The sequence below is a fragment of the Emydura macquarii genome, unplaced genomic scaffold (assembly GCF_026122565.2).
Source record: "Emydura macquarii macquarii isolate MOO-44397 ecotype Brisbane River unplaced genomic scaffold, CSIRO-AGI_Emac_v2 contig_1146, whole genome shotgun sequence".
Classification (NCBI taxonomy): domain Eukaryota; kingdom Metazoa; phylum Chordata; order Testudines; family Chelidae; genus Emydura; species Emydura macquarii.
Genome location: NW_027131283.1, coordinates 3,714,520 through 3,728,051, shown reverse-complemented (window position 1 = coordinate 3,728,051; position 13,532 = coordinate 3,714,520). Strand labels below are relative to the sequence as shown.

The 13,532-nt window shown below is 39.9% G+C and overlaps 1 protein-coding gene across 3 annotated transcripts in view; it reads left to right on the top strand.

The window, feature by feature from the left end:
* Positions 1 to 4,193: 4,193 nt before the first annotated feature.
* Positions 4,194 to 13,532, top strand: part of HACE1 (HECT domain and ankyrin repeat containing E3 ubiquitin protein ligase 1) — an 86,396-nt gene continuing 77,057 nt past the window's right edge. For all 3 annotated transcript variants that reach the window (XM_067546525.1, XM_067546526.1, XM_067546524.1), the window contains exons 1-4: positions 4,194 to 4,384; positions 8,543 to 8,597; positions 10,220 to 10,309; positions 12,386 to 12,490. In XM_067546525.1, coding sequence (XP_067402626.1) covers positions 4,309 to 4,384; positions 8,543 to 8,597; positions 10,220 to 10,309; positions 12,386 to 12,490 — 326 coding nt within the window. In that variant the 5' untranslated portion in view covers positions 4,194 to 4,308. The remainder of the gene's footprint in view (positions 4,385 to 8,542; positions 8,598 to 10,219; positions 10,310 to 12,385; positions 12,491 to 13,532) is intronic.

The window sequence follows — 13,532 nt, the reverse complement described above, 5'->3', positions numbered from 1 at the left end:
TAAAATTTTCAGAAATTAGGGGGCTACTTTGTACTACTTAAAGTCCGCCGGTTGAGAAACACTGGTCTTAATTTTAAAATTAAATTAAATTACATGAAAGGACAGTTAAACCAGTTCTCCAATTTATCAAGATCCCTCTGACTTTTAGCTTTATCGTCCAAAGTGTTGGCACCCAACCCCCCCATCTTTGTTGTTTGCAAATTTGATCAGTATACTTTTTATTCCTACATCCAGGTCATTAATAGAGATATTAAAAAATACTGGACTCAGAACAGATCCCTATGGAACCCCACTTGAGACCTCCCTCCAATATGACATCATTCCATAGTCACTTGTTTGAGGTTGTTTAACCAATTATGAATTCACTTAATGGTAGATCCACAAAGTCCACATTTCTCCAGCTTACTTATCAGAATATGTGGGTCTGTGTCAAAATCTTGCTGAAGTCCAGGTATATTATGTCCACTGCATTTCCTCTATCCACCAAACCAGTTATCTTTCCAAAGAAGAAAATCAAGCTGGTTTGGCATAATTTATTCTTGGTAAATCCCATGCTGGCTGCTAGGGATTGCCCCTTAATCTTTCAAGTATACACAAATTGAATGTTTTATACATTGCTCTAGTAGCTTCCCAGTTATTGAAGTCAGGCTGACTTGTCTATAGTTTCCTGGCTCCTCCTTTCTCCCTTTTTAAAAATGGGCACTACATTAGCCCTTCTCCAGTCTTCTGGGGCCTCTCCTATCATCCATAAATTTGCAAATATTATTGCCAGTGGCTCAGAGATTTCTTCAGCTAATTTCTTCAGTACCATCAGGTAAATAGCATAAGGCCCCGCTGATTTGCATTCATTCAAATTGGTTAGAAGATCTCTTACTTATCTCAATCTGCATTCACTCTCCTTATTGTCTACTATAGTAACCTCACTTGTCATCCAATCACAAGTTATTTTTTGTGAGAATCTGAAGCAAAGTAGGTATTGAGGAGCTCTGCCTTCCTATCACCTTCCATTACCAGCTCATCATCTTCATTGAGCGATGGACTCACACAGTCCTTGATCTTTCTTTTTTGTCTGACATATCTGAAGCCCTTCTTGTTGTGTCTAACATTCCTTGCCAGCTGTAACTCATTCTTGGCCTGGGCTTTCCTGATTTAATCCTTATATACTTGTGCTATTCCCATGTATACTTCCTTGGTGACTTGCCTTTCCTTCCATTTCCTGTATGTATGTATCCTTTTTGGTTTTTTGAGAGCTAAAAATCTCCTTGTGCAGCCACATTGGCCTCCAGTGGCTCTTCTTGTCTTTCCTGTGTGTCAGAATAGCTTGATGATGAGCCTCTAGTATTACCTCTTTTAGGAACTGCCAGCCTCCTTTGACTTCTTTTCTTCCTAATTGGTTTTTTCATGGGATCTTGCCTACTATTTCTCTGAGTTGGTTGAAATCCATCTTTCTGAAGTTCAGTGTCCTTGTTTTGCTGTTTTCATATCCTCCTTCCCATAGGGTTTTGAATTCTATCAGATCATGATCACATCCTCCCAAGTTCCGGACCACCTTCACATTTGCAGTTAATTCATCCTTGTTGGTCAAAACCATATCCAAAATGAATGCCCCCCTAGCTGTTTCCTCAATTTTCTGATTCAGAAAGTTGATCCTTACACATACTAAGACTTTGCAGGACATACTATGTTTTGCTGTAATAGTTTTCCATCAAATATGAGGGAAGTTAAAATCCCCCATTTATATTAGCTCATTGTGCTAGCTAATCTTGATACCTGCTTGTAGAATGACTCATCCACTTCCTCTTCCTGATTTGGTAGTCTATAATAGACTCCCACCACAACATCATGATTGTTCTTTTCCCTTTTTATCCTCACCCACGGGATCCCTAGGGTATAACCTGCTGTGCCCCCTGAACTCTCCAGCCTGGGCTGTCTCTCACAATGCCTTGCCAGTAACAAGCAGCAAACCCTTCTGGGCGCTGTTATCATCTAGCACAACAGCATGTGGATCCCCACACCCAGCTAAATGGAGTGAATGTTCCTTGAGCCACTCACTAATCTCACAAAGAAAGGCACCCTACAATTTCCCATGACCTCTCCAGCCATGCATCCCAGAACTGTACCATTTTGTCCTGGTCAGAAGCATGACCAGTGTAAATTTACTACCCAGTCTGCCCCTCCCTTGATGTGGAGAGGACACATGCAAGTTTTTGTAAACTGAGCTGAGATTTCCCAAGCACTTCATGCGAAATACACCGTTTTAGGGAAAATATAAAACAGATTTATTAACTTCAGATAGATTTTAACTGATTATAAGTGGTAGGCATAAAAGTTCAGAGATAGTTACCAAAGAAAATAAAAGATAAGCACACAATCTAAATCTTAAGCCTTATTACACTAGGCAGTATTTAGATCAAGCAGTTTTCTGACCCCACTGGATCTTACAGTTCTTAATACACAGGCTTATCCCTTAAGCCTGGGACCAGTCTCCTCAGTTAAAGTATTTGTCTTTCCAGCGTTCTTATTGCTTCCAACATGGGGAGGAGGAAGAAAGGCAAAAGCTTGATACCACTGTCCCTTATTTTATACCCTCAGTCTATGGGCCTGGAAAATACTAGCCCAGACATGTCCTAGTGGGCTTTGCTTAGTCACAGAGTTGAGCAATCCCCTACTATGTGATGCTTGTGCAGTCCTTTTATAGCAGTGTAAATCCCTTGATTACAATTCCCCTGCTGATTAATGGTCATTTAACACTCTCTTGGGAGTAGTTCACCTCCTTTATTATCACTGGAGAACTCTTAAACTTACAACTTATTTCAGTAACAACCATACAGCAAAATCTCATAACTTTGTACACACTAACAATATACATATATTGCCAGTACAATAGGTTTCAGCAGTTCATGAACTTTCATATGATATCTTATATGGCATGAATTGTATGAAATATCACAACCATATACAAATGAGGCACAAGGGGTTACAGGGTGCTACTTTGAGGTACAGTGTGTCACACCCAAAGACTCTCTGTATGTCTGTTGCTCACTTCTTCTTGGACCTCAGACCAAGTGTATACGTTCTTGTCGTACAGCACAACACCTCCTTTTTTCCCATATCTATCCTTTTGGAACAAGCTATATCCTTCAGTGCTGCTACTCCAATCATGGGAGTTGTCCCACCAAGTCTTTGCAAGGCCAGTTAAGTCATAATTGTTGTCATCTGCTATGCCTTTCAATTCATTCTGCATCTAGATATTATACCTATCACAACACCAAGGGCTTGTCTAACCAATTTAACTAATTCAGTGCAATCTCAGGGTGTAGATCAGAACTAAAGCCCAAATCCTACAAATATGCATGTGCCAAACCTTACTGCCATGAGTAGTCCCACTGAAATCAGTACAACTACTCCCAGTAAAGGTCAGACTTATGTAAGATCAGGCCTCCAAAATACTGCTAAAATTCTTTGAGTAGGTCCCTGCTTTTAGAGCTCCTTAAAAATGGTACAGAATTTTTGAAAAAAAATTTTTTTTTGGAAACTGTTTATTTTGCACTTTTCCAAAAGGACTTTCATTTTTTACTTGTGCTTCCATAAGAGCTACATATGAAACTTGCTGTTTGAGAGCTGGCCCACTAATGGATTTATTTCCTATTTCAACATGTGCAAAGTCACTTGGGGGATGCAATCTTCTCATGACAGCACCCAGTGAAACAAGCACCCTCCATACCTTGCAGACATGGGAAGGAAACAGCGGGGGGGTGTGTGTGTGTGTGTGTGGCACCAATGTTTTGAGGTGTGCGGGTGCTACCAGGACGGGTGCAGTATAAGCTCCTGGACCAAGAGATCCCTCCCTCTGTTTTCTCAGGCCCCAGCCTCCAAAGCCAGGGGAGAGCAGCAGACCCCTTCCTCCCTCCAGCTCCTATCTCCCCTCAGCCCCCTGCCCAGGCACCATCTACATTCAACTCCCCAGAACCCAAAGAGCATCCACATTCTACTCCCACACACACCGCCCGCTCCCCAGCCCCGCCCCCGTCTCTCATCCCCGTAGCACTATTGGACGCTGAGGTGGGCGGGGTGCTGCTGAGGGACGAGGGCGGGAGGGGGGATTGAAGAGCAGCCACTTCAACGAGGCTCTCTTCCGTTGTGGGCTCGCGCATGCGCCGCGGTCTCGCGGGAGCCTGTGTGAGCATGCGCAGTGGGCGAAGGACTGGGGGGGGCGCTCTACGCTCATCCCATTCTGGGAACGGGCAGGCTCTGGCCGCGATGGGTTGAGGGTCCACGCGGTTCTGGGCGGAGCGGGCCCGCCCGAGGATGGAGAGAGCCATGGAGCAGCTCAACCGACTCACCAGGTCCCTGCGCCGCGCGCGCACCGTGGAGCTGCCCGAAGGTAGAAGAGGGGGGCGGGGGGGATCCTGGGTCCAGCGCCCGCGAGGGGGGGCGCCGCTCCCCGGCCGCCGCTCCCCGGCCGCCGCTCCCAGCGCTGGGTGGGTGACTCGCTGCAGCTGCCGCGGGAAGTGACTCGGTGCGAACGGCCCCGGCAGTCGCTGCTCCGCTGGCCGGTGCCCAGAGGTTTAAACACAATGTAAAAAAAAAAACAAACAACAACCCACTGGCCGCCCCCGCCCGGGCAGGGAGAGTCAGCAGCGCCCCTCCCCGTGACTCAGCCTGCCCCGGAGACGGGCTTCTCCTGGCAGGTCGCCCTCCGTGAGGAAGGGCCCCGGCGGCCGTTCTGCCTGTGCCAACTTCTGGTCAGACTCCAGACTCCTGCCACCCTCTCGGGCTCAGCTCCAGAGCTGGGCACCCGCCTGGGAAACAGCTGGGGCTCGTGAGCTAGGGCCAGGGCAGGACTCCAGGGAGAAGTCCAGTCCCCACTGCTGCTTGTGGGCAGGGGAAGGGTACACTTCACCGGGGGGCTCGGCCCAGACTGCAACCCCCATGGGTATGTGTGTGGGAGGAGGCCCTGTCGCAAGTTTGTACTGGGCCTGAAAAAAATTATGCTTGGGCCCTGCTTGTGGGTCTGGGGAGCTTACAGCTTACTGTGATTCTGAACCCTGGTCTGCATCTACAGTGTAGGTCGATTTTTGGTGACGTTACTAAGGGGTGTGAAAAATTCAGACCTAAGTCCCTGTGTAGACACCACTAAGTGGACAGAAGAATTCTTCCACTGACCGAGCTACCGCCTGTGGAGGGGGTGGATTTGCTACAGCCTTGAAAAAAACCGTTCTGTCGCTGTAGCAAGTCTACACCACAGGCACTACAGAGGCGAAGCTGTAGCACTTATAGTGTACACAACCTTACTTGATGTAGTGTCCCTGCACCCTCAGTGGATTCGAGTGGCTCTCCACTCCCCTCCTTTGCTACTGGAAGGAAGAACTTTTTTCCCCTCTGATCTTCTTCCCCCAACCCTGCCTCAAGCCTGCTGGCTGCTCTGTGGGTCCTCCCTTGCGCTTTCAATTACTATAGTACTATAAGTAAATAGTACTATGGGGAAAGGAGTCGACTCCCAGCTTCTGTATAGCAGCAGTAAAAACTGAACAATTTTTTTAGGCCTGGTCTAAACAGGAAGTTATACAGACATAAAATCACACCTTTAGTTATACTGATTTAGCTAAACTGGTGCAACTTTGTGTGGATAATACACAGGTGCACGCTGAATTGACATAAACAGTGCTATGCAGTGTTGTTGTAGCTGGGTCATCCCAAGGATATTAGAGAGACAAAGTCGGTGAGATAATAACTTTTATGGGACCAACTTCTTTCTGTTGGTGAGAGAGACAAGCTTTCGAGCGTATGCAGAGCTTTTCTTCAGGTCACTTTTAAACTGATATAAAGCGTTCAGGCACAAAAGTTGCACTGGTTTAAACCATTTTAAATTAAACTGATGCAATGTCTGTGTGTAAATAGCCCTTAATTTCATGCTGTAGCTGTTTAGGAAATCTATGCAGATATATCAGAGTTATACATGTGCAGACTCAGGAAGATAGTATTTGTTTACGCTTGGAAGGTTGTCATCTGTAATGTTTAGAAACTTCATTTTTTAAATGAAAGCTCTAATTCTGCAGAAGCTAATGGCTTAGGCCCCCTCACTTGGCAGGAAAAGACTTACACTAACCAAAATGACTAGGCAAATGTCTCTTTACGTGCGCTTCTACTCTGACATATTACTCCTTAATTAAAAAAAGACATTATGCGGCTTTATTCATTGCTTTAATTTTGTTACAAAATATTTACACTTTACAAGTAAATCAATGTTTTGTTTTTTCTAACAGACAGCCCTGCAAATTCAGCCTGGGCTTTGAGTCAAATTGCATTCTTTCATCTACAACATCATTACTAGTAATAATGGTTCATCAGGGAAAATTATGCCCTTAGTGATACTAGTACATTCCCACAACCCTCAATAGTAAACAGTCCTGTTGCTGATATGCAAAATGGAAAAGAATCCAGCTCTGAGCTGTGTTGGCTGTGCAGAGTTTAAAATATATACTCTTTGTCTTCAAGTGTATATCAGTCTGCGCAAAGGCTGAGGAAAAAGGTCTTAGTTTCATTGACAAGGAAGATTGACATTGTAAGTTTATTTAGTTAAGTGAAGAACACATTTCTCTCTTTGTGCTGTATCTGTTCTTTGAATAAATAGGATTTTATTAATTCCTCTTAAGGGCTAGATTTAGCAAAAACACAAAACCAACATCCTTTCTAAGAGTTTGTCTGTGCAGTTTTTATAGTGATTTAACTATATTGGCTAATTGACATAGTTAAATCGGCACAACCTAGCATCGAAGCAGTTACACGGGTTTAAAGGTGGTAATGAGAGTTTGTGCCGATTTAACCGCTGTATGTCTGTTCTGAACTGGTATAGTTAAATTGGCACAAACTGCATTAGAGTAAGACAAGCCTTAAGTTTGTGAGCCAAGATTAAATTCACTAGAGAAAAAGCATTTGCAATAGTATATTTCATATTAATTCACTTGTTTCTGCTTTATATTCTTCTTTTGTTTTACTGGGTATACTGGTGAAGACACTTAACAGTAATATACTAAAACTTAATTCATGCTGTTGGTGGACACATTGCTCAAAAATATTTTCTGATGTTGTCCAGAACTGATATTTTTATTCAGTAACACCATTACATTCTGTTTTTATCACTTTAAATTTGTGTTGCTCAGAGGCTTAAATTCCAACAATTTCTTTACATGCACCTTGAAGATAGAGCTTACTGAGTCAGTGCTTACTGAGTTTTGCCATAAGGAGCAAACCGTGGAAAACTCTCAAGCTTTGAAATGTCTGAACTTTTGATTGTGCTGATGGCTACAGAGATTCACTGCAGCTTTGAGACTCAGTGATATCAGGCTTGCTATGAGATTCTTCTGACTTAATGTTGTTTACAGTAAAACTACAATGAGAATGTTGTTGAACCTTGGGTTATTTATGATTTGTATTCGTGCAGCACCTAGGAGCCCTAGTCATGGACTAGGACCCCCATTGTGCTATGTGGGGTATGTACGCAGAACAAAAAGATGGTCCTACCCCAAATAGCTTACAATCTAAGGGTAAGTCTACATTGCAGTCACACCTCTGATTTCAGTTTGTACAGATACACCTGCTCTTGCTTTACTCCAGCTAACAGCTAAAAATAACAGTAAAGGCGCAACGGCTGGGACCTGTGGTGCTCATATTGGTAGCCTGTGTATACAGTGTTCTGGGCAGGCTTATGCTGAATAAGAAATATTAAAAAATGTATTTGTTCTGGAGCTGTTAATGCTGAATATTTTGATTCCTTTATATCTTGTAGTATATAAAAAGATCAGTTTAGGTATTGCAATAAATGTTTTAGAAAGATCAGTAGAAATGATCCCTTGTTTCTTTTTACATTTTGTTGAAAGCATTATCCTTTTAAAAGAGTAACATTCTACTACAGTGTTTGGAACACAAACACTGTAGCTTTGTGCTAGTGTGTCAGTACCAGAAAGTGAAACTGTTTGGAAACAAAATGGAAATTGACTACTTCTCAGTGTGTGAATTGAGACAAAAAAGTAAAAGTAGACAGCATTAATAGTATTATGTAGATTAGATTTTTTTTTTTAAATCATTGTTAGTAACTTATCAGTAACACAGTTATGGAAATAATGTGTAAATACAGAAAATCTAAAACATCCTTTACTTTTAAATTAGCTTACATCATACTAAGACAATTGTATAATTAGAACTTAGCAGCAGTCCGAAGCATAAAAAGATAGACAAAAACAAATCTAAAAATAAAAATCGCAACATATATTTTTTTGTATAGAAAGAACAGTTTGCTTTCACCTACAGTAAAATTACTACTATATCATAAAAATATTCTTTTGACATATTTTCCATATAAATAGCAGTAAGTAGCTTTTTCTTTAGAATTGTTAAATTTGTTGTCTCTGTATCTATATATATCTATCGTACAGTGCAAATTGTCTATTCAACTACAGTAACTTCTAAAAACAGACAATAACTACTGGATAAACTTACATGTAAGACTTTATAGTAACTGAATCATCTAATTTCTACACAGATAATGAAACTGCTGTCTACACACTAATGCCAATGGTTATGGCTGACCAGCACAGGTGAGTGTTTCTTCCTACAGGTTTGTGTGTATATTAATTCTTTCTCAATTATCTTATTTGTAATATTGCAACCATTATCCTGTCTGTAACATCCATCTAAATGGTAATAACAATAAACATTCTCTATAGTAGTAGTCTACAACTAAATATTTTTAAGGGCATAGAAAGCAGTATATTTAATAGAGCTATATTTGTTAAAGTAGTGTTGTTTCCAGGGTTTCTGTTGCTGAGGGCCACAGAGGCCAGGTCTACACTACACACTTTCTTTGGTATAACTACATTGCTCATGGGTATGGATTTTTCACACTTCTGAGTGACATAATTAAATAGACCTTAATTCCCTGTGTAATCAGAGCTATGAAGAAGCTCTCCCGCTGACATAGCTACTTCCTCTTGAGGGGGTGGAGTTTTAGCTTAGAGCGTCTGTCAGACGCTCTGCCTCAGTGGCACAGGTGCATCGGTGTAGTTGTGCAATGCAAGACTGTAGTGTAGACCTGCCCAGAGGTCATGTACTTTATGTATCTGAGGAGACCTGTTGACTTAATCCTGGAAATGCCTTCAGACCAGGAGTTTGAAGTGGGTCCAGTGATGGAGAAGGAGCTAATGTATAACGAGTACTGGGAGAACAGAGCAATGTCCGTTTCTTTGTAAATGACATGTAGCATCAGGAGTTGATGTACTGTTGGTCTTGAAAGTCAGAGTATCTTTAGAGGAGATTGTCCAGCACATGTGTTGATCAGACAAAATTGATGCTTGTAGGACTTTTTAAATAACTGCAGTTTGGAAAGGGGGAGAAACTGTTGGAATCTCTCTGAGGAATGTGTAAAGCCACTTCGCTGCTACTTTCCCACCCCTGTTGAGTTTTGTAGGCAAGTAAAAAGCATTTTATGACCATCTTGAAAGTTGCTGATCTAATATCAGCATGGATGTTTGTCCTTCTCCACAATATGTTTATGCCGATATGTATACTAGACTTTCACTTACATAGTGTCCTGTCCACCACAAACAGAACTGGAAGTCACCAGGTCATTTCAACCTGAGCCTAATTTGAAATGTGTGTATCTTGTTGATTCTGTGATCCATCCAGGCTTATAATGTTGTATGTCTTGCGTGTCAGACTTCTTGCATAATAATGGCAATTCGGTCTAACAGTCTCTCTTAAATTTCATTATATTGACACTTTTTCCTTCTAAATTTGGGTATGCATAGGGAACTTGCCAGAAATAAATAAATAATAACTTAATTATAATTGCTCAAAGCAAAGTCAGTATAGTTCTTGTCACAGTATAGAAATAGCTTGGACATCTTGTCCTAGTCCACATTAATGTTCATTCAAAATAACCACACAACATGGCATATTTGTTGATGTCAATTTGAAGTAGGAAGTTGAAGAGCAAGGATTTTGTAGGTTAGTATTCAGGTATTTTAACAGAGCTGTGGAGCCTTACCTTGTTCATAGGCTGTAAGGGGGAAAAATAAAAATGGTACACTGAGATGGTTGTAAAACAGATAAGACTGTATTTAGTCATGCAAATAAAATGTATATTGTGATGCATATTTGAAAGTGGGCAAAACTATTCTTTAAACTTTTTTCCTTTACACACCGTTTTTATCTGTTTAAGGTCTGTTTCAGAGCTGCTATCAAATTCAAAATTTGATGTGAATTATGCATTTGGACGTGTGAAGAGGAGCTTGCTTCATATTGCAGCAAAGTAAGATTTAACTCTTTGAGTAGTCTGTAATTCTTTAAGTCTCAGCTCCCATTAATGCTGTAGATTTCTGTGGTAAACTGGAAAACCCTTCAGTGCATTTTTATTACTATATTTTTTCCTAACCTTCCTTGAATTAGTTACCAGCGTGCACACTTGCCTCTTCAAGAATAGCTTTTAACACAAAACCAGGCAGCTTACACTCAGGATTTCAAGTGACCTTCCATATCCTAACAAGCTTGTGTATTGGAAACATTTATGGTTGGTTGCTTTTTCACCCGTTTTGAAACAGGACTGCTGTGGGAAGAATAAAGACTATTTATGCTGTATATTGAGTAAAGCATTGCCTCTGCTGTTGCTAGCTGTCTGAGCTTTACTATTCCTGATTTGCTTTCTCCTCCTTTGGTAGACAGTTTGCTTTTTTTGGAGGCATTCTATCTCCTGGTAAGGACATTAAGGGAGTGGGAAGCACTCCACTAATTATCAGGTGCTTTGCTGTCATAATATGGTAGGCAGGTACTTTCCCTATCTGCTTATAATTAGGTAGAGAAGAATTTGAGGCTGTTCACTAAATATTTATAGTACTTTTGGATCCAGGCTGAAGTCTTTGCTTAATACAATGTCATATTATTTGCATCTGTCAGTAGTAAAAATAGGCTAACATTTGCATATTTGTATCGCTCCTTCATTATAAAGAAATTTACATTCCTAAGAAAAAAGTTTACTAATACACTTAATATTCATGGCTCTTGGAATAACCTTACAGAAAACAAAACCTTAAAAATCAAATGGATAAGCACATTATTTTAATTTGAATCATATGGGTAATTTCAACCTGCTGACATTTTAACTCAGTAAAAACCTTTAAGGAATTCTGTAATCGTGTGCCTTGTGCAATAGGAGTTATTTGAGCACCTCTGAGTAAAATAGTGTGTATTTTTCCAGTCTTCCTTGAAAATTAAACTTCATAGTTATGTATCTAATATAAAACCTGTTTAACAGGAAAAGCATTAACTGCTTTTAAAAACTTTTTAAAAAATTCCCTCAGTACTAAACAACTTAATGTGTTAGGAATCAATTAAAATAATTATATTTGTTCTGCTTTAAATTCTGTACACTGAAAAAGTAGTGTCATTACTTTAACTAGAGTGGATCTATAATATCTTCACTTTCCTCCTCTGGACTATCTTAGCCGTTATCAGCAAACTGTCTACTCCATCCACTATGGAAATATTGCATGGTTTCATAATAGAGAAACTAAATTAAGAACCTAACCATAGCAATAAACACAAAATAAGGAACATTACTTAAAAAGTGGAAATCAAAGTTAATCAACTACCCCTCGCCATGTCCATTTAGAATTTTCTCAGTGTTAAGTGATGGTAATGCTGGATATTCTTGATATAGTGACAGTTTAGGTTGCAAACAGGAAATAAAGAGAAGGCAGTTACTTAAAATTGTAAACAAAACTAATAGCAGACTCAGGTATTTGGATGGGTCCTGTAACCCTCACTCTTCCTTTTTTTTTTTTTCTTTACTTACATTTGAATATTTACCTTTCTTTTGAAAACTAAACCTTTTAACCCTCTCTTTTTTTTTTTTTTTTTTTTTTTTTTTTTTTTTTTTTAAATAAACCACTAATATTTTAACTAAAAATGTGTTAGCGGTCTGATGGCCAGTCCAATACTGCAAAAGGACAAATTGGCATTGTTTATTTTTTCCCTCAACCAAAGATGGACAAATCATATATTTTTGAGGGTTCCTTGCACCTGCTACAGCGATTTGGTCTTGAGACCACTAATCTAAGATTTTTGACCCTGTCCCTGCAAATATTGATCAAATATTATATAATCAGTTTTCACTCCAGTGGAGTCTTTTTTCAAGTAACCTGAGCTTTCAGGTTGTAAAAAACCAAGTGACATTAAAGCCAAATTTTGTGCTGACTTCAGCCTATGGAAATTAATGAAGTTTGCATGGTAGTGTAGGTCTGTGTGGAATTTGACTCTTGAAGATCTTTGCTATGATTTCACTTCACTGATTTTGCCATTTCCTTACTTTCTTTCCCCACCTTCTTCCCAGCTGTGGATCAGTTGAATGTCTAGTTCTGCTGTTAAAAAAGGGAGCAAATCCTAACTACCAGGATATTTCGGGATGTACACCCCTTCATTTGGCAGCTAGAAATGGGTAAGAAAAGCCTTCTGAAAGCATGCTGAATTTGCTTAACAGAGATTATAGACCTGTTTTAAGAATGTTCTGTAATATTTGTTTGCATACTGGTTAAGATATAGATTTTGCTTTTCACTTGCAAAAGTATAAATAAAATGACAATGTTTACCATGAATTTGCAGTATATTTAATTTTTTAATTTTAGAATATTGATTTAGCAGGTAAATACAACCAAGCAATAAACATGAATTTCTCTGATCATTTTAGCATTTTTTGCTAATCATTAGCTTGATAGTTGGAGAGATTTTGTTTAGCAGCTACCAATATTAAAAACTCTTATTGTAATGTGTTGTACTATATAGTTACAATATTGCGATAAACAAGGTAAATAAACTGAAGGAGTAAAGCATGGATTGGATTATTCAGGATCTGGAAGAGGAAGTTGAAGGGATTTCACTGTTTGGATTGGTACATAGATATCAAAAAATTAACTGCGTTCCTTGAAGGAACAGGGCAAGGAAGACTATTACCACATGTATGGTATTAACAGGACAAAATGGCTTGTCCTAGCTTCTCTCCTTGTGTCTGGTAGTGTATTTCTTCAGCCATCCTGCTGTGAATGTTGGTTAAGTGTGGAATCTTTTTGAGCATCTTGGGAACAACACCACTTAAGAGCTGTGACTTGCTGCTTCCCATCTGACCCTTTTCTCTGTATACATGAATGCCTGATGCCTCTTCATTCTCAGCTTTTCTTGTTGTGTGACGGGCAGACACCCTTTTTAAGGGCCTGGGGAAGAATATGTTCATAAAATGTCTAGGGGCATGTATATGAGTAATGTTATGCTAGTGCAGATGATGGGAAGTACAATTAACCATAATTGAAGAAGGTGAACTGAAAATATGTTAAGTCACATAAACAAAGTGAACAGAAAAAAATGAAGAAGATAACTGAAAAATGTTTTAAGTGGTGGTTATAATGGAATAGTTACAGAAGGAAATCTGACTCTTCAAGTTGTCCCTTTAAAGTACGTGAAATGTTAGTGATTCTAGGCTGGGTTAT